Raw genomic sequence first — 22,733 nt, 5'->3', positions numbered from 1 at the left:
CACTCTCGCTACATCTCCTGAGATTGACACCCAAATGCTGAAATGTTCATCTCAATCTCTTTTGCCAAATCACTAAGTTACAGGGATGTGAACACACCAACACTGGTTGTCAGGCACACATAGATATATATATATATATATATATGCATATAAAAATAAGGTGTGTGTATACATATATATAATATATATATATCGACTGCCATTTACTGTCACTGTCAGTATGTATGTATGTATACAATTATGTGTGCGTTGGCTGCAGCATCAGAGCACTTTAGCTCTTATTTCTAGCATTTTAGGTGTTCTAATGCCCTCATTTATATTTAATTTAAGCTTTCCTTTTTGGTAATACATTGCTAAACCACTACCTACTTTATATATATATATATATATATATATATATATATATATATATATATATATATATATACACATACATGTATTTATCTATGTCAATAATAATTGATGATGATGTAGATAACGTAATTAGAGCATGAGGTTAAACATATAACATGCCACATAGAGTGTAAATTAATTTTATATAAGGCTACTTACTACCATTCAATGATTTATTTTGGGTATGCGCATGCACACACACACACACACTCACATACTTAAACATCTGTCTATAAAATGTTTGAAAAAGTGCAGAGAGAGAGAGAGAAGAAAACATGAAACCCAACAAGATGGTAATTGGGTTTGTTCAGGTGTCTGAGTTGTGTGTTGCCTCTGGGGTTATGACTTACATAAATTGTAAGGGAACAAGTGTAAATGTTTTCTGCAATAATATGATCTGTACTGCATTACATACCAGTTGGTCTATATTTCAGTCTTTCTGTCTATATCTAACTATCTAATTGTCTTTCTCCAGCTAACAATTTCACCCTATCTCTTCTCTCTCTCCACATATATATATATATATATATACACACATTTATGAGTCTGTGTTGCAAGATTCCTGAGGTGAAACCGTGTTTTGAAACAGATATTGTTATATAATTCTGGTTGGTTCTTTTTTTTTTTTTTTTTATCGTATTCGTTCTTCACTCGTTTATTACTCTTCTTATTTTAACCGATGTCCATTGTCCAGAAATCTTTCATCGCGCATCTGTGACATCTTCAGCGACACTTTCCATCTTTGTGTATGCTCCTGCATAGGGAACGGACTGAGCAGGAGCACACACGAGGGTGGAAAGTGTCGTTGAAGAGGTCACAGATGTGTGACGAATGATTTCCAGACAGTGGACAGCATTTAAAATAAGGAGAGTAATAAATGAGTGAAGAACGAATATATAGTGCATGTGTTTATTTGGCAAAAAATAAAATAAAATAACCACCCAGAAATGTGACAATTTATATATACTTAGCATGTGTGTGAACAAAGGAAAGTAGCACTTAAGATATTTAGTTGGAGATTATATAGATAGATATAGACAGGTAGATATATGAGTATCTGTGCACCTTATTTAACGAGATGTGTTAGTCATCCCGTGGATTCATTCAGTGTTATAAATCCCAATTAGTGGAGGCGCAATGGCCCAGTGGCTAGGGCAGCGGACTCGCAATCATAAGATCACGGTTTCGATTCCCAGGCCGGGCGTTGTGAGTGCTTATTGAGCAAAAACACCTAAAGCTCCACGAGGCTCCGGCAGGGCGTGGTGGCGAACCCTGCTGTACTCTTTCACCACAACTTTCTCTCACTCTTTCTTCCTGTTTCTGTTGTGCCTGTATTTCAAAGGGTCAGCCTTGTCACACTCTGTGTCACGCTGAATCTCCCCGAGAATTACGTTAATTTCACGAGCAGGCTGTTCCGTTGATCGGATGAACTGGAACCCTCGATGTCGTAAGCGATGGAGTGCCAACAACAACAACAACAACAACAAATCCAATTATCTAGATAGTTAGGTTGCGGCTGTTGCTGGGAAACTAACGTGTAGTCAATGTGGGAATGACTTGCATATCCTTTGCAAGCCTTATGAGCTATACGAGATGTTGTCAGTGATAAAGGAACCAAACGGAGTATTTCTTAGAATGAAATAAGTTTAAGAAGTGATCTTAACTAGTCAAAGTCAACTTCGACCTTGTCGGTGTGTGTGTGTGGACAAAGGGAGAAACTATCAATGCATAGCTATTATATTTGTCTCTTTATATCTATACAACTGTCTCTGTCACTATCTCTCTACATATATCTCATTCTTGATTTATCTATACTTGTAAGTGTCTATATAACTAACTGTCACTCTATATTTAACTAAATATATGAATCTCACTGCCCGTATACTCCTCTGTTTTATATCTGTCTTCATGTTAATTCCTCAAATATCTATTCCATTCTCTAACATTACTAGTGAATTAAAGTTTTTTTTTTTTGTTCCATGGGAGATAACTCTTATCTTCATGTATGCGTGCATCATCTTTCTTTTTCTTTTCTTGCATTTTGGAAACCAGCGCTGCAGTCCTTATTGTTATTAGCAAGTAAAATGTTGTTATAATCTTTATTGTTGTTAGTGGTTTAATAAAGAAGTCTTTATTATTATTAAGACAGCAAGCTGGTAGAATCGTTAGCATATTAGGCAAAATTCTTGCCAACATTTCATCTGTTTTTACGTTCAGAGTTCAAATACCACTAAGGTCCACTTTGCCTTTTATCATTTTAGGGTCGATAAGTACCAGTTGAACACTGGGGTCGAAGTAATTGACTCACTCCTACCCTTAAAATTGCTGAGCTAATGCCAATCAAGCACTTATTATTACTATCATTATAGTTTTTTTAATTAGTAGAATCATCTGAGCATCAGACGAAATACACTGTGGTGTTTCTTCCAACTTATATTCTGGTTTCGACTACCAACACAATCACCATTGCATTTAATGTCCATGGTCAATAAAATGCCAATCAAGTACTGAGGTTGAAGGTATCAACTGAACACCTCCCCTACAAACTTTTGGCTTTGTACCTTAATTCAAAGCAATTAAAGAATTATTATTATTATTATTATTATTATCAAGGCAACTAGCTGGCAGAATTGTTAGCATACCAGGCAAAATGCTTTAGTGGCATTTTGTCATACTCTTTTACTTGTTTCAGTCATTTAACTGCGGCCATGCCGGAGCACCGCCGTTAGTCAAGCAAATCGACCTCAGGACTTATTCTTTGTAAGCCTAGTACTTATTCTATCGGTCTCTTTTGCCAAACCACTAAGTTACGGGGATGTAAACACACCAGCATCGGTTGTCAAGCGATGGTGGGGGGAGAAACACACATGCATATATATATATATATATATACACATATATACGATGGGCTTCTTTCAGTTTCTGTCTACCTGATCCATTCACAAGGCTTTGGTCGGCCCGAGGCTATAAGTAGAAGACACTTGCCCAAGGTGCCACGCAGTGGGACTGAACCCGGAACCATGTGGTTGGTAAGCAAGCCACTTACCACACAGCCGCTCCTCTGCCTAAATTCTAAATTCAAATTCTGCCGAGGTCGACTTTGCCTTTCATCCTTTATGAAATAAGTTCCAGTCGAGCACTGGAGGGGGGGGGGATCAATGTAATATATATTTGTGTATGTGTATACACACGTATGCACATACATATACTATACAGACAAGCATAAGCAATTCAGCTGAAAAAAATGTTAAAGAAATAGAAATTTTTCCATTGTAATTGGCTGATCAATACAAAAATGAATGAAAGGAATAATAAATTCTTCCTTATTTTCTTTCTTTCCTGTTTGAAATATTTGACAGCTTTAGTGCAAAGAAAATTAAGATGAAGGCAACTAGCTCCCTAGTGGGGGCAGAAGTGTAATGTCTCACGTCAGTTCCTTATCCCTGGGTTGTTTGTGTGAGGACATTTGACAGTTCCATGTTTTTTAGCAATGTTTCACACAGAAGGTTCTTATTCCTAAACGTTGCCATAGACATTGTTGTGACAGCTGACATTTTTTTCCCCTTTTTATATTTTTTTATCCACCTCATGTGAAAGATGAAAGACATATCTGTCAGCCTTGTCACACACACACACACACACACACACACACACACACACACCTGCATTTTAGTATAAATGTTAATTGGTCATTTGTTTTAAATGAAGGATGTGATTACTATTGCAGGGATTGACAATCATTAGGAGTGTTAATGATAATTCTTTCTGTTATTGGCACAAGTTCAGCAGTTTTGGAAGAGGGGTCTAGTTGATTACATCAACCCTCAGTGTTCAACTGGTATCTTTTTTTATCAACCCTAAGAGAAGGAAAAGCAAAGACCACCACAGTGAAATCCAAACTGAGAACATAAAGACTGACAACATTCCACAAAGCATTTTGACCAGTGTCCTAATGATTCAGCCAGCTCACCACTTTGATGGTGATGACAGAAACCGACAATTGTTCCATATGAATGTTTGTGCCCTTGGTGATCAGGATGATCCTGGATCTGTGGGGTTCCTTGTTGGGCCCCTGCTGGAGGCCCTTTTAGGAGGTCTTCATCTTCCATCTTATTCACATAGTTTTTTTAATACTTTTTCATCTCATTTCTCCTCCCCACCCATTTTGTCTTGTTCATCTGATGTTATGTAAACCCCTCCTTTAGTTGTAACCGGTCTTTCTAATACTCCCTCCACCATCTGACACCCCTGTGACGAATGAAATTTGATAATCATCATCCTCATTAAGAGCAAGCAGGCTAAGTCATTAGCAAGTTACACAAAATGCTTAGTGATATTTCTTTTGGTTCTTTAAGTTCTGAGTTTGTAATAGCACCAAAATCAATTTTGCCTTTCACCTTTTCAGAGTTGATAAAATAGGTATCATTTGCACACGAGGGTCATCTATGTAACCAACTAACTCCCCTTCGTGTCAAAATTTGAAGCAATTATGTTTCCTGTAGTTCTTTTGTGCAGCAATGTCTTTTGGGACTGAAGCATTGCATTTGTGTGTGTGCTACAACAGTTTTTACTTAGTTGTGCAATCTTGTTTCGTTGTGGAGTCTAGTGCCAGATGGTGATTGTATAGAACAGGCATCGTCAGCCACTCTGCCATAGCACTTCTCTGGTGGTTGTGCTGAAAAAAAGGAAATTAACCATATTTTTTGGCATGCACGTCAACTTAGTACATAATGTAAATATTCATGCATCATCACTATCTTTCCTATTGCATTTCACGTGGAATCTTTGTTTCTCCAAAAGTTGTCTAGGTGTATAAATCTTCTTTTTCGGGGTTGGGTGGGGCTGTAAATTCTGGTCTGAAAAATGCTAGAGAATATGGTAATGTTGTCATAGTCATCATCATGATCACGTAAAGCTTTTTATCCGGAAATTACCCTCTTCTTCTGTAGAAACCATGCCAAAACAGACATGGAGACCGGGCAGCTCTCCAGCTCCTGGCAAACCGTCCAGCCCGTGCCAGCATGGAAAATGGACGTTTGATGGTGATGGTTGTGGTGATGATGATGACGATTGTGTTGATTTTTGTATTCTAACATCTATTTGTTTGTCTACAGGTAACCAAAGACATAGTGAAACACATGACCAACACTATAGAACAACAGTATGGTCTGGACACACGGACAAACTCTAATAATAAACTGGTTACTGATGCCTGGGATTCATTACAGAGGCAGGTAAGTTGTGAATGTGGTGTTTTACAGGTGTTTTACAGGTGTACTGCTGCTGTTGTGATGATGGTGTCTAGTATCAAATCAGCCCTGATTGAGTGAAACCTATGACCAAAAGGTATCGCACACATGACCATCCCATCCAATTTTTTGACATAGATTAAGGTGATCCCCATTAGTGCTGGATTCATAAAATAAAAAATACACCCAAATATCCAATGGAGTAATTTGCAAGCAAAGAAAAGCGTTGTGGCTTTGAGAAGACTCTCTAGTCTTGTTGAGCCTATGGCAATGTTTGTCTGGTGCTGCAGTCACAGTAAAATGCATCCAGGCACAGGCATGACTGTGTGGTTAAGCAGTTCACTTCCCAACCACATGTTCTTGGTTTCAGTCCCACTGCATGCACTTTGGGCAAGTGTTTTACACTGTAGCCTTAGGCCAACCAAAGACATGTGAGTGGATTTAGTACATGAAAACTGTCACATAAATACACACACATACTTTTCTTATTCGTTTACTCATTTCAGTCATTTGACTGCTTAGTTAGCCATTGACCCCAGAACTTATTCTATTGGTCACTTTTGCCGAACTGCTAAGTTATGGAGACATAAACACATCAGCATTGGTTGTCAAGTGATGGCAGGGGGACAGACCCACACACTCATAAATATATACATTCATATATATGTCGGGTTTATTTTAGTTTCCACTTATCAAATCCACTCGCAAGGTTTTGGTCAACCCAAGTTTATAATTGTAAAGTTTTTCATCAAAATTTCATATTAAATTCATGTTCTCAATACCAATTTAATAATGACAGTTGTTTTACTAAACCATTCATTATTTTCCCAATCATAAATGGTTGTCCTTCCTGGACTTGCTTCAGAGTCCTGGGACATGTATCCTTAGTGCCTTGCCATGTAATCTTACCTGACATCTGCCTCTCAGAACAAATTGTAGGCTTATTACTGGTTGTCCTGGCATTGGGTGGAGTCTGATCTCATTTGTGCCAAGCCCTCAAGCTGGTATTTGTATTTGACCAGGTGTTGCTTCTGATTGGATCCTATGGAGAAGGGGCGCCTGAGGTACCTGAGTACTCTACCCCACATGATCCTCCAAGGAACAGTGGCCGAAAAGAAGAAGGAAAAATATTATTTTCAAAACCGACTGAAAGACACATCATCCATACATGCAGGCATGTCCTTTGCAGGTGCCAGTGCCACATTAATTGCACTTGTGCTGGTGCCACATAAACTGCACTGGTGCCACTGCTGCATTGATACACCTGTGCTGGTGGCATGTAAAAGGCACCCATCACAGCATGTAAAGTGGTTGGCTTTAAGAAGGGCATCCAGCTGTAGAAACCATGCTAAAACAAACAACTGAGTCATTCACCCCTCAGGCTGGCTGGCTGGCTCCTGTCAAACTGTCCAATCCATGCCAGCATGGAAAACAAACATTAAGCGACAATGACAACAACAAGCAGAGCATTTCAAAAGAAACCTAGTAACAAACAGGTAAAAGACTGCACTGTGTGACTTGTGGAACATATGACTGCTACTACTTGTAAATCAAATGGTTACATAGCAGTTTAATGGTTGATTCATGGCATTGTAGTGTTGGTATTGTGTGATGGTGGTGGCTTTGGTGGTACTCGGTGCAGTATATTATTTAGAAATGATTATAGTGACAGATGAATGATTGTGGCTATGTGGTGAGGGTGGTGACATGGGGTGGGATGAATGGTGTCTCTCTCTCTCTGATGCCATAAACATGTTATTTTATCGGAAAGGTCATTTAGAAAAATATCAAAAACTTTGAGAAGAAATAAAAGAAAAGAAAAAAAAAGAATCTACCTTGTTTACCTTATGTAAGCTGGCAAGTTAGGTGAGGTTGATGGTTGGTCATGTTGTTTGAGAAAATAAGACATAACAAAACTGTAATAGAATGATAAAGTGGGTGTGTGTGTGTGTGTTTGATGGTGGAGAGTATTTTACAACAATGGCTTGTTTTAACAGACCAAACCTCTCTCCCTCTCTCTCCCTCTCACTATATATATATTATATATATATATATACACACATTATAAACATAAATCTGTCCTCACATATCTTATGCATCCAGTATATATATAGACATAGACAGCTAGATGCAAGCATGTTATATGTATACACACAGACAGACAGATAGATAGAAACATACATTTATATATATGTGTGTGTGTGTGTATATATATACACACACACACACATATATATATGTCTATGTCTATATATATACTGGATGCATAAGATATGTGAGGACAGATTTATGTTTATAAAAAAAAACCCAGATACTTAATAACAGGTAATGACTTTATTTATCAAAAAATGCTCTGAGGCTAAAAATAAACCTTCTTTTCTATAATGTTATTCAATTAAGCCACCTTCAGCTTCAACAACTGCTTCTATATGAGATCTAAATCATCTAAATGCTCGAATCAAGTGGTCCTGGTTCATTTTGGACATTACTCTGACTATAGCAGCTTTCAAAGAATCTTTGGTGTTATGGGTGTGTTCATTGACCTCTCTCTCAACAACGCTTTTCATGTAATAGTCCAATGGATTGAGATCTGGGGAATTAGGAGGCCAAATGTTAGGGGTTATGTGATCATGAAAATTTTCAGCCATCCATTCTTGTGTTACTAAAGCCATGTGTGATAGTCTTACTGAAACACATATGGCCTTCCATTGCATAGACTGTCTATCCAGGGCTTAACAATTATTTCCAAGACCTCAGTGTAGGCGGCAGAGTTAACTCTAAGGCCTTATGGAAAGAAGTAAGGAGGCATCACATGTCCTTCATTACTGACAGCCCCTAAAACCATGACAGTTGCAGGAAATTTTGTATGCATAACACTTGGAACTTCAGAAGGGTCTTCACATAACCATCTGTCATTTCTTCTGTTAACTTTTTGATCTTGGTTGAAGTTTTTCTCATTTGTGATAAACCAAATCAAATCTTCTGCTGGATTTTTCAGTTTGTTTAAGAGCTTTTAGATCTGATGTACTGATTTTCTTTTGCTTTTTCGGACAAATTGACCTTTCCTCATCATATAAGACTTATATCTGATGCCTTCGTGGACAATATTCTGACTGTTCCTTCTGACACTTGGAGATCTTTTGCAATTGACCTCATGAAATTTCTGAGGATGTAATCATTGGTCTGTTGAACTTGCTGGTTAAATTCAGGTGTTCTGATGATTTCAGAGTGTTTAGAATGCTTTTTATGCTCTGATACTGGTGATACCTTTCCATCTTCAGTCTCTAGCTGCTTACAAACTTTGTATGTGAATGATCTGGCAACTTTTAAAACTCAAGATATTTCTAAATCTCTATGCACAGCCTTTATAACCACAATAACAGCATGCCTCTTCATTTCGTGAATAAGCTGAGGGTCTACCATTATATGTGTGTGTGTGTGTATATATATATATGTGTGTGTGTGTGTATATATATATGTGTGTGTGTGTGTATATATATATATATGTATATGTGTATATGTACATATGTCTCTGTGTGTGTATGTATATATATTGGGTTGGCAAGAAAGTAGTAATTTTGGTTTTTTAGTGTGAAATAAAAGTTTGTTTTTTTATTCATACAAAGAATGAACTTTAACCAATTATATATTTTCCATTTTGTTTGATGCCCTTTTACCGTCTTTTTGGCAACTTTGTGATTCCAAGCTCAGAGAACTTCTGGTCCTTATCAGCCAAAAACTGAAGCAAGTGCGATTTCAAGTCATTATCATTATTGAAAGTTTTACCATTCAAAGAATTTGCAAACTTTGAAATGAATGGTAATCTGATGGTGCAAGGTCAGGGCTGTATGGTGGATGTGACATCACTTCCCAACCAAGCTCTAATAATTTTTCACGAGTTAGCAAAAACATGTGTGATCTAGCGGTTGTCATGGTGGAACACAATTCCTTTACGATTTGCCAATTCTGGCCATTTTTCTTTGATTACTTTCTCCAGTTTCATTAGTTGTTGAATTGATCATCTGGTTCATGGGAAGCAGCTTAAAATGCACAAAACCTTTGTAATCCCACCAAATTGACAGCAATTTTTGATACAATTCTGCTTTCGACGTGGTTTGTGCTGGTTCATTACGCTTGGGCCATGATCGTTTTTGATTGATGTTATTGTAGACAATCCATTTTTAATCACCGGTGATGATTCGTTTCCAAAAAGGTCAGTTTCATTGCGTTTGAGATGCATATCGCAAATATTGATTCGTTGTGTTAAGTGAATCTCTTTCAATTTATGTGGAACCCAAATATCGAGCTTCTTTACGAGTCAAAGACATTTTTGTGATTTTCAATTGTCGTGTGTGATATATTTAACCTCTCTGCAATCTCTCGCACAGTTATATGACAATCAGATTCAGTTATGGCTTTGATTTGGTCATCATCAACTTCTGTAGGTCGATCAGAACATTGGTTATCTTTGAGTGAAAAATCTTCAGAACAGAATTTTTAAAACCATTTCTGACATGTGCGTCCTGTTAAGCAATCAACACCATAACCTTCACATATCTCTTTATCAGCCTGAGTAGCTTTCCTGCCTTTACGGAAATAAAAAAGCAAAATATGGCGAAAATGTTCGTTTTTGCACTCTGTTAAAATTGACACTGAACTAACAGTTGTAAGCAAAATTGCATGCAATTTGTTTCTAAAGTAAGCTAAAAGTAACAGCTATCAAATGTCAAAATGAAAAAGTCATAACATTGTCAAAAGTCATTGAAAATCATCGTAAATCTATTTTTTTGCAAGAAACGAAATTACTCTCTAGCCAACCCAATGTGTGTGTGTATGTATGTATGTATATATATATGTATGTATGTATGTATATATATATGTATATGTGTGTGTATGTATATTTACACATTGCATAATGGCAACAATATATGTGTGTGTGTGTGTGTGATTGACATGCTTATTGTCCAGAAGTTTGCATTGCAACTACATGGTTTCTGGTTCTGTCCCACTATGTGGTTCCTTGGGCAGGTGTCTTATATTGTAGCCCTGGGAGTAAATTTGGTGGTCAGAAATTTGTAGAAGCTCGCTTGTTTCTCTCCACCTCTGACAACCGGCATTTGTTTGTTCATGTCCCCATTACCGAGAAGTTTGGCAACAGAGACCAATAGAATAAGTTTTGGGGATCGATTAGTAAAACTGAACCCTTCAAAGCAGTATCACAACATGGCTACACAGTGCAAGGTAGGTGACTAGTTTGTGTGTTAGAAGCTGGAATTGGACATGTGGTAGCTAATATAACCTGATTTCTCTGTCCCCTATTGTACAGCTGCAGTGTTGTGGAATCAAAGGTGGTGAAAATAGTTCCTTCTCGTGGAGTGTGTATAAACTACGAAGTGAATGGTACCGCCGCAATCCAGAGCGTAAGTAACACTGGTTCTTTCTCTCCCTCTCTGCTGCTACTTTTGTATTCACTTTCTTCCTCTTATTTCATATTCTCTCTCTCTCTCTCCTCTCTCTCTCTTCCTCACCACCCCCCTCTCTCTTTCACACACACTTTGTATTCCTTTCCTATTACATTATCTCATACCTCAAACTTCTTTTCTTGCCCCCTCTGCTCCCCTTTTCCCAGACTATTACATTGTGTTTCATACATAACTTGGGCTCCCCTCTAACTACGTGATGCCTTCTCTCGCTTTTTTAAGCTGGGGCTGACATGGACCTGGGATTAAATTCCCTTTTTATCCTTTCAGAATCTCCATACGTGCCAAGAAGTTGTTGTAAAAAAGACTCAAATGAGAAAAAGTGTACTGGTGAAATTCGATTGAGGGCACCACCTGCGCTAGGACCACCCATAGGCAAAAATGACTTACGAAATCATGACTTAAATACCGAAGTATGTCAACCTTTTATTTTTGACCCTACTCTTTTCTTTTTTTTATTTTCAAAGTTGCAATATTATATGGAAGTACATATTTCAGACATTGACCTTTACCCTTTTGATGCCAACCTGCCTGAAATTATCCTTGATTTTTTGGTGCAATCTTCATGTTTGAAAACGATTTAATCTAAAACTTTTCATGAAAATATCATCTTGATTTAGATTCCAAACACCAGCTTAATGAGTTACTGCAATAAATTGTTCAGGCGCAGGAGTGGCTGTGTGGTAAGTAGCTTGCTTACCAACCACATGGTTCTGGGTTCATTCCTACTGCGTGGCACCTTGGGCAAGTGTCTTCCACTATAGCCTCGGGCCGACCAAAGCCTTGTAAGTGGATTTGGTAGACGGAAACTGAAAGAAACCCGTCGTATATGTGTGTGTGTCTGTGTTTGTCCCCCCGACATCGCTTGACAACCGATGCTGGTGTGTTTACATCCCCGTAAATTAGCGGTTCGGCAAAAAAGACCGATAGAATAAGTACTAGGCTTCCAAAGAATAAGTCCTGGGGTCGATTTGCTCGACTAAAGGCGGTGCTCCAGCATGGCCACAGTCAAATGACTGAAACGAGTAAAAAAGAGTAAAGAGAGTTATTTTCAAAATTAATTGTAATTAAAAGCACCCAGCACACCCTGTAAAGTGGTTGGCATTAGGAAGGGAATCCAGATAGAAACCAAGCCAAGTTAGACTGGAATCTGGTGCAGCTCTCCTGCTTACCAGTTTTGGTCAAACCATCCGACTCATGTCAGCATGGAAAACGGACATTAAAGAATGATGATGAAAGACGATATATTTCAACAGAAATAGTATAACAAAAGGATTAAAGTATTGTTGTGTTGCTGTATTATCCCTGGTCATCCCTCAATGTTGATGTGTTGCTGGCCACCCTTAGATATTGGTTCATCCCTGGGAGGAACAGGCCTATGGCATCGAGATGCCATCCTCAGATCCAGTGCTCCAGATATACATTCATAGATTCACTTAATCACTTGTAGAATCTGAATGTTGCCACAGCAACCAGTAACACGCACACACACGTGTGTGTGTATAGAAGGTGGGGTATGTGGCATGGGCCTTAACCCTTTTACCAATATGATTATTCTGTCAAATATAATGTTTGTAAAGAATAAGGGTAAAGACCCCCTTCAGTCGTGAATGACCAGCCTCCCCTCTCCATGCCACCGATGTTATCTTAGGGAATGGCAAAGGCTGATACAGCTTGGCACCAGTGACGTCACAACTCATTTCTACAGTTGAGTGAACTGGATCAGTGTGAAATAAAGTGTCTTGCTTAAGAACACAACACGCAGCCTGGTCCAGGAATTGAACTCGCTACCTCATGATTGTGAGCTTCATGTTCTAATCATTGAGCCATGCACTTTCACATGCCGTAATGCTTGTTTATTCACATTGTTTTGAATTAATTATTCATTATCTCGTAGCTTCAAAATTTCAATGACTTGATTGTTTATTTTTAGAATGACATTGTAGGGTAGGTGTGAGGAGAAGCTGAATCGGTTTCATTTGATCATAAAACAGGTAGAATATTTTGAGTCTGATAGGAACAGTTTGAAAGCTAAATGCTTGAAGATCTCATCAAATCAAATATCTACCTGCAACAACCTTATAGCTGAAACTAAAAATGTCGACTCAGACTTTTATTTATTTTAATCTTATTTAATTTTTTTTCCCCCCTTTTTTCTTCCTTCTTTCCATTTTAACATAAAACAACCAATAAGCTTGTATTTAATTAATATTTAAATGTGTCTACTTTCAGGGTTGCCTGGACAAAATACGGGAACACTTGATCAAAAGGGCTATAATTCTTGGTTTAGTTGCTGGCTCTATTCCAATATTATTAGTAAGTACGATCTACCAACTCACTGAATTAATGTTGTAAACCTTGCAATCTCCAATTAGTTGCAGAAGTCTTTGCTGATGGAATGAGTTAACTCCCTTTACTTTGTTATTTTGCAAACCACAGTTAGTTGCAATGCTGGTAGGATAAGCTAACTCCCTTTACTTTGTTATTTTAGCCTCTAGATGTTTGCTACAGATGACAGCTACGTGCCATGTCGAAAGTAAGCCACACTGTGCTACTTATATGTAGCTCTTAAGTAGTGGCAAGGATGAAAAACCAAATGAAGAGTAGGCATCTTAGTTTTATCATGTATTGTGGTAAAATGCTGTATTGTTTTGTAGGATCTCTCCTGGCTAAAGCACATCTCTGACATAGCTAGGGCTGCATAGGACTTTCTCTTCTGAGCCTGAAGATCTATCAGACCACATCCACTCTTAACATCTTAACAATTAACAAAGCACTGATGAGATCCACAATGGAGTATTGCTCTCACATCTGGGACAGTGCTGCATGCTCAAATATCCAAAACTGCATCTAAAAAATGGAACACCCGAATGATTGCCATAAGGTCACTCATAGATCTACTACCTCTGGCATCACAAATCTGCTGTCTCTCTCTGCATTTTCTACAGCTACAATAATGACCTCTGCTCCCTGGAATATGTTGGTGGTATGTTTCCTTGTCTTCACATCACTTGGGAATTGTAAACAAGTGTGCAGACGTGACTGTGTGGTAAGAAGCTTGCTTCCCAACCACATGGTTCTGGATTCAGTCCCACCGTGTGGTGCCTTGGGCAAGTGTCTTCTACTACAGCCTCAGGTCAACCAAAGCTTTATGAGTCGATTTGGTGGAGAGAAACTGAAAGAAACCCATCTTGTGTATATATATATATGCAGGGGCGGGACAAAATAATGAAAACACCTTAAAATTTCAAACAAATTTATTTTAATATGGGGTTGGACCTCCTTTGACAATAATTACAGCTTGAATTCTATGAGGTATGGACTTGAACAAAGTTTGAATTGTTTCCAAAGGAAATTTTGTCCATTCTTCAGCTAAAACAGTCCCCAGTTCTTGTAGTGATGATGGCAGAGGATATTGACTCCTTACTTTTCTAAAATGCACCATAAATGTTCATTAATATTGAGATCTGGGGACTGGTAGCCAGATAAAATGTTCATCTTCACTAAAATGTTCCTCGTGCCATTCAGTAACAACTTTAGCTGTATGAATTGGTACATTATCATCCTGAAAGATTGCGTTTCCCTCCGGAAACAGTTCCGCAACCATAGGATGAATTTGATCAGATAAAATGCTTAAATAGTCTGGACTATTAATTCTGCCATGATGGGAAACCATTGGGTCAGCGGATTTCCAAGATATAGCCCCCCCCCCCCCCCTCGATCATCACAGATCTTCCTCCATGTTTAACAGTTGGAAGAAGGCAGTCTGGGTCAAATGCTTCTTTTGGCTGTCTCCACTCTAAACGCTTTGCAACATTTGTTTTTGAAATAGTGGTTTTCTGATTGCAGCTCTCCCGTGAAATCTGGTGAACAGTTTTTGTGGAAACTGGGTTCTTGAAGTAGTCATTAAGCTCTGCAGTAATTTCGGTAGCTCTGCTTTTGTGGTCCTTTTTAACAATTCGCGTAAAAGTCCGATGGTCCCTATCTGAAAGTTTTGATTTTCTTCTGGAGCTTTGTTTCAACGAGGAGATTTTTCCCTCTTTCTCAAAGGCTGTCATTATTTTCAAGACTGTACTTCTTGATACACCAAACATTTCGGTTGTTTTCGTTATGCTAGCGCCTGCCATAAGAGCACCAACAATTTGACCTCTTTGAAAGTCCGATAGATCTGTCATTTTAATGAATTTTAATTAACTTTTTCTGATGATATCTGAAAAAGAAAACAGCAGTTTTAGTAAAACATATTAAGCAACACTAATAATAAATAAAAAACAAAAATAAACAAGCTTTTGATGGTTTTATAGATATTTCAAAATTATGATGTTATGATACTAGGTGTTTCCATTATTTTGTCCAACCCCTGTATATATGTCTCTTTGTGCCCCCACCACCTCTTGATAACCGTTGTTAGTGTGTTTACATCCCTGTAACTTAACAGTTCTGCAACTGAGACCAATAGAATCAGTACAAGGCTTAAAAAAAATAAGCCTTGTAATCAATTTGTGCGACTAAAATCCTTCAAGGTGGTGCTCCAGCACGGCCACAGTCAAATGACTGAGACAAGTAAAAAAAAAAGTGCTACATTCATACAAGCGGTGTCATTTGTTTCCAAACTTCTGTGAAAGCATGTTCAACCATGGGAAGATAATAACTTGCTTGGAAACAAGTGAGGGTTGGCTTGCAGTAAGGGGCATCAGGCCTTACAAAATCTGCCTTGATGAATTCCATCTGACCCATATAAGCATGGCAAAATAGATGTTAAAACTATGATGATTATGTTTATGATTTTATATATATATATTGGCACCCCATCAGTTATGACACCGACGCGCATTCCAGTTGATCTGTTCAATGGAACAGCCTGCTCGTGAGATTAATATGCAAGTGGCTGAGCACTCCACAGACACATGTACCCTTAACATAGTTCTCAGGGAGATTCAGTGTGACAAGGCTGGTACTGAGTGGGCTGGAGCAACACGAAATAAAGTGTCTTGCTCAAGGACTCAATGCATTGCCAGGAATTGAACTCATGACCTAACAATCACGAGCCAAGTACGGTGACCATTAAGCCAAGCACCTTCACTGATATATGCAACAACATATGTAAACAAACTTTTTTTTTTTTGGATGTGCAGGTTCAAGTCCTGTAGCTGTTTGCTGACAACTTTTTCCCTCCCATTTAAGGGTGTAATACCCAATCATTCTGCAGTTTTCATGGCTATATTGCATTTCAAATATTACTTTCTGGTCTGTAAAATACCAAACACATTCAATGCTTCCAAAAACAAAAACAAAGTTTGTTTACATATGTTGTTGCATTTCAAAAGAAGCTATGTTTATAGCATTAATCTGCCGGAAATTGTTGCCAAATTGTTGCAGTTCAGCTTAATTGGTACATTACTCAGTCGGTATCTGGGAGGTGCAGGTTCAAGTCCTGTGGCTGTCTGCTGACAACATTTTCCATCACATTAGGATATAATATCAATCTTTCTGGTTATTTCATGGCTATATTGCATTCGAAATATTACATTCTTGTCTGTATGATGTGATATATAGATAGATAGATTTAAAGATTGGAATAAAACTAGTTAACTTTTTTTTTTTCTTCTTTTCATTCTAGGCCGTTGGTATTTTGGTGTCCTGTTGTTTGTGTTTCCGAGTTCGGCAAAATTCAGACGAGGATGAGATTGATCTATAATAGTAGGAGCTTGCTCCTAACACACCTTCCATTGACTCTTAACTAATTAAAAGCAAAAGCAGAAAAAAATATGTCTACTAAAAGCTATATAGAGAGCCGGTTTCTATGACGATCATCACCAGAAAGTGTTAAAAAATGAGATCATTAACACCCTATTTGCTAAGTAAGCGATTCATCGTCGTTGTCTCCCTCCAGTATTTTTATGAGAAACAAACGAGCAGGAGAGGAAGAAAAATTAAACATGATGGGGAGGAGATGAATATATGGTTGGTTAGTCTTTGAAAAATGCCGGTAAATGTTTGTTTTGGACCATTTTTAGCCCAAGAACAAAATGAAAAAACACACCAAAAGACTCGTTCTTTGAAGAAGAGCAAAGAGCATAAGTGATCGTTCTCAGAAATTCCTGCTTGTCTTCTCAACATTATTCTCTCATTCTCATATTTCCTTCTGAAACATTTAAAAAAATTTTTTTTTATATATATATATTCCATTTTTTGGTCCTTTTTTGTTTGTTTAGGGAGGTGAGATGTTCTGTAATATTCTAATCTTCATTTTGATTTTTTCCCTTTTTTTCTTTTTTTTTTTTATTCATTTTGATATATACATTTAATCCCCTTCTTTTTTTCTCTCTCTCTCTCCACTCATACACAATACCTTTTGTACATTCTTTTGTTACATTTTTTTAAGGAATTTAATTTTTACTTAACGCATTGAATAATAATAATAAGATATATTAGAAATCGTACTACTTCAACTAACTGAAGCTTTTATTTAAATATTTTTATTTCTTTCTCTTAAAACAAAATTCATTTTTTGGTGAAGTTAATGCAATTATTATTATTTATTATTATTATTATTATCATTGCCTTCCTATGTAAGCAGTAGCAACTGCAACAATTTATATCAAACAAGATTTCATTAATGGTTTTTGTTTGATTTTTTTTTGTTAATTTTCTTTATTTTTACTTTTATTTTGAATTTCGAAAATTTTTTTTCTTTTCAAGAATTGAGAGAAGACAAAAGCTGACTCGTCACCGAAAATAATAACAAATATAATAATAATGATAATAATAATAATAATAATAATAATAATAAATATAATTAATTATTATATTATGATAATATTATTATTAATACTGATAACCAAGATGTGTCTTTCCATATCATTCCACAGTACCAAGAAGCCTCTCAAAATCTATCTTTCTCTAATCCTCAATCACCAAACACTGGTCATGTTCCTGTATATTGTACCCAGGCTTCCTTCGCTTTGACCTCCCTGCCCCCTCGCCTTCTGCCCCGTCCCCTGTTAACCACGTCCACAACAACAAGAACAACCACCACCACCACCACTGACCAATGGAACTATGAAACCGTTTCAACTTCATGCATTTATTTCTAAAGTGTGACAAAAGTTTAGCCATGGCCCCTAACCTAGATACATGCGCTTGTTCACACATGCACACACACTCACTCACCCCCACATAACACATACGTATACAGACTCATGAGTATGTACTTATACATACACGCACATGCAAGGGAGAATGTAACTGACAAACTTTGAAAGGAATATGAAATTTCTGTATAAGATCTCTGTATTTTTTGAGGATTTACATACGAATGTAGGGAGGTGTGTGTATATATGTGTGTATGTATGTATATATTTATATATATATATATATATATATATATATATATATATAATATATACTCCACACAAGTAGTATATATACTCACATGTATGTGAGCATGTGTAGTTTATGTATATATGCATGCATATATATATATAATATATGCATGCATATATATATATAATATACACATGCATATATATATGCATACACATATATATCCATATGCACACACAATCTTTTTTCCTGTTTTATATATTTTGAAAGTGAGATATGAGCTAGCATGTCAGAAGAGACTGCAACATCTATAGAAGGAAGAACTCCTCCAGATCTCTCTCTTTCTCTCTCTCTCTCTCTCTATAGATATATATTTATATATATATATATATATATATATATATATATATATATATATATATGTATATGTATATTAAAAGAATCTCCTCCAATAACAAACAGCAATAAAACGGCTTATATTCTCTCCATCTTGCACTACTTAAACAGCTAAACATGGCCTGGTAAAACTTTGTCACCTGAAGGTGTTTCATAAAAAAGATAAGAAACTCTTCTTGTTTTTCTTCTTCTTTTGAGTGAAGCACACAAAAAAAATAAAATAAAATAAAATGAAGAAAAGAAAAGAAAATGATGAGTGGGAAAAAACAGTGGACTGAAATAAAATATAAGATTTAAAAGAAAAAAAAAAGAAAAGTCATAAACATATATGCACTGTCAACACAGTATTAAAGTGTGCATATATATATATATGTGTATATATATTATATAAACAGTTTTAATAGCCATTTGGCACATACAAATATGTAATATGCAAGGAAAATGGAAAAAAAAAATGACTTTAGAAAAAAAAAATAACTGACTTTTTTTATAAAGAAAATACTTGAAAGAAAAAACTGTCTGCATTGTGACAATCTGTTCCACACACACAGGCACACACACACATACAATGTTTTTGTTTATTTTTCTCTCAGGATTTTGGCCTACAAATCTCACCAACTGATTACACTGCTTTCTTTGTGAATATTGCTTTGCTTTAAATCAGCAAGGTTTATTTCTTGGTAGTGGGGGACATTCCTTTCTGTTTCTTGGGGTTCCGAAAGGACACTGCTTCGGCTGGTCATGTTTATTTGTACCTTGAATGGACATTGCTTCTGGCTGGTCAGGTTTGTTGGTCTCCTGGATGGTGGGAGTTTGCCGGGCATCCTGTAATAGACATTGTTTCTGGCTGGCTGGGGTTTGTGGGTTTCTTAGAGGTATATTGCTTCTGTCTGGTTGGAATTTTGTGGGTTCCCTATGAAAAATATCTTTTGGCTGGCAAAAGTATCGCTTTTTTTTTGTTAATGAGGGAACACTGTGGTTGTGTCTGTTGGTTCCTATTAGACAACACGTTTAGTTGTGTTGTTTTTTTTATATCTTGCTTCTAGGTTGCATTGCTTTGCTGGAAGTATTTGTTGATGAAGGGAGATGTCTTGTATGGAGAGAAAGAGAAAGGTACAGAAACAAACAGACCGAGTGTATTGTTCTTGTTGGTTAGCTTTTCTGCATGTTCCTTCCTAGCACGTTCCTTTTCGGTTATGTGTTGGTTTCCAAGCTATAACAGTCAGGTGTGTGGCCTACTTTGTTCTTTTTTCCCCTTAGGCATTGCTTTCTTTTTTTGTTTCTTTCCCAGGGTGTTCCTCCCCTTAAAAAAAATTTTTCTCGTTTTATTCATTCATTGACGAAAATTCATTTTGGTGCAGGGGGCCATTTCATTGCACTGCATCCTGGGAAGCTATTTGCACTCTTGTCTCTTGTTCTTTAGCTTTTCATAAGGACTTTACTTTGACAGGGAGAGAACCTTTCCTCTAAAGACAAGAACAATTTGCAGGCACAACAGTCTCTCTCCCTCTCTTTTTTGCTATCCCATGCACGTGTGCACAGAGAAATACATTTGACACAATGTCTACTTAGTGCAGATATTTCAGAGGTAACGTATTGAATTCTGTGGCAGTTTATGTCATCCAGTCTGAGAGCAGAGAACGTTCTCTTCACAACACCCACCCTGGACTAACTGTACAAGGAGACGACTGATAATGCGAAGTTGTGTGGGTGTATGTTACAGTGTAGTAATATAAATTAGAGAGGGAAACCAGTGTTCTCTCTCACTCTCTATCTTCTGCCAGTCAACCCAGGTCTTGTTGCCTTTATTTTTATTATCTCCCCTTCTCAAATGTCTTACCTTTTCAAACAGAGATGGCGTTGACATTTGGATGTGCTCAAGCTAGCAGATGAGGATCGTGACAAGGATGCCCCACTCTCTCTCTCTCCTCTTACTGAGTGTCACATGGATGGAGTAGCAGCCCATAGCCAGAACATATTGCGTGTGTATGTGTGTGGCTGAAAGAGCCGACCAGTTATCACCTTACATTTGAATTAATCAATGTAGATATCTCTCTCTCTCTCTCTCTCCCCTCCCAGTGCAGTGGATGTGGTGTAAGGAAACAGTGGAGCAGAGCTGACAGACAGACACACAGACAGACAATAGAGAACTGTAGCATTTGAAAAGAGCTAAAACAAAAAAAAAATTTTCCAAGAAAAAAAAAAAAGCCCTAGATAGTCCCGTGATAAATAATACGAAAATAATAATAATAATAATGGTAGAACCCTTCACCCCTTCCCCCCACTATTTGACCTGTTCCAGGGGTGGGTAATGGGGTACTGCGGTGATGGTGGTGGTCTTGGCAGAATATTCCTCTCTTCCCTTCTTTCTCGTCGTCATTCGCAACGAGGTGGACGTCGACATCAACAGAAAGTGTGTGAGGGTTATATGGTTGGAGCACGTGACCGCCGAGTCGAGAGACGGTGGTCAGGTGTGGAGTGGCATCCAGAACGAGGGAGACTTTTTTTTGTAAGAAAACAGGCTGTGTGAGAGGAAGGACATAATATGATGATGACGATGATGATACTTTTGATGTACAGGGCCACCACCACCATTATTATTATTATTATCATTGTGGTCCTCTGCCACTTTCTGCACCATCACCAAGGTCCAGACTTATTTGTTCTACCTATCTGTTAACACACACACATACGCATATATGTACACATATAAGTTTATATGTATATATCCATATATATCACAAATAATTGTGCATATGTGTATATATATATATATATATATATATATATATATATATATATATATATATATATGCATATACAGAGAGAGATGCAGCAAATGTGGATATGTGAAACTAGAATACGTATGTATATATGCATATATGTGCATGTGTGTGTGTATATATATTATACATGCATAGCAATGTAGTTATATACACAAATGCACATCAGTGTAGATATGTGTATATTGAGTGTGTGTTTGTGTGGCTGCATAAAGCCATGTGTACATACAGATATGTACAATTGTGTATTATATATATATATGTGTGTGTGTGTGTGTATGTATGTGTATACAAACACACACACATACATATGTATATATATATATACATGAAACACAGGATATTAAGTACATGGTTTCCATATACAACAATGCATAAGTGTGTGTATATATATATATATATATTATGTTTCAATTTCTTTCTTTAAAATTTTATTTTATTAAAGACTACGTTTTTTGAAGAAAAAAAAAACTTTGTGGTTTTAATTATTTATATTGTTTATAAATACACTGTGTAACATGATTTCTTTCCTTGGATAGCGACTGTTATTTCCTGTTTGTACAATCTCAAGGAAGTTTGAAAGATGGCTAATATTTTCTTCAAACTTTGCTTTTGTTACACTTATTCAAACCCGAAAGACTCCCTCTCAACACAAGCAAAACCGTGGTATTGAGCAGAATATTTACTACAACGATATTTCTGCTTCAGCAACTCAGTGCTGAATCTGTCTGAAATGTAATGGAAAATTGGTCAGTTTCAAAACATTGATGTCCAGGTTACAAAAGCAAAGTTTGAAGGGAATAGTTATTGTTTCCTTTGATTTCTAGATAGAAGTAAATAGGAAATAACACTCACTGACCAAAGGGGGTGGGATTGTTATAGTGTAATATTCTTGATATAGTGCTGTTAATGTTGGTTTATTATCCAAGCTGTGAAGGTACATGGCTCAGTGGTTTGATTGTTGGGCTCTCAATCATGAGGTGAGTTTGATTCCCATACCGGGCTGCGTGTTGTGTTGAACTGATTGTTTGTTCTAAAAAGAATCAGGTCATCGATATCTTGAAGCTGTGAGATAATGAATGATTACTTCAAAACAATGTGAATAA

At 37.0% G+C, this 22,733-nt stretch overlaps 1 protein-coding gene across 16 annotated transcripts in view; it reads left to right on the top strand.

The window, feature by feature from the left end:
- Positions 1-22,098, top strand: part of LOC106880431 (tetraspanin-18) — a 595,429-nt gene extending 573,331 nt beyond the window's left edge. For all 16 annotated transcript variants that reach the window (XM_089356796.1, XM_052970246.2, XM_089356794.1 and 13 more), the window contains 5 exons: positions 5,508-5,627; positions 10,969-11,062; positions 11,393-11,535; positions 13,355-13,438; positions 16,743-22,098. In XM_089356796.1, the coding sequence (XP_089212922.1) occupies positions 5,508-5,627; positions 10,969-11,062; positions 11,393-11,535; positions 13,355-13,438; positions 16,743-16,820 (519 nt within the window). In that variant the 3' untranslated portion in view covers positions 16,821-22,098. The remainder of the gene's footprint in view (positions 1-5,507; positions 5,628-10,968; positions 11,063-11,392; positions 11,536-13,354; positions 13,439-16,742) is intronic.
- The last annotated feature ends 635 nt before the right edge of the window (positions 22,099-22,733 follow it).

Source organism: Octopus bimaculoides, chromosome 8 (assembly GCF_046866305.1).
Source record: "Octopus bimaculoides isolate indiv1 chromosome 8, ASM4686630v1, whole genome shotgun sequence".
NCBI classification, from domain to species: domain Eukaryota; kingdom Metazoa; phylum Mollusca; class Cephalopoda; order Octopoda; family Octopodidae; genus Octopus; species Octopus bimaculoides.
This window is presented reverse-complemented; position numbering and strand designations above follow the sequence as displayed.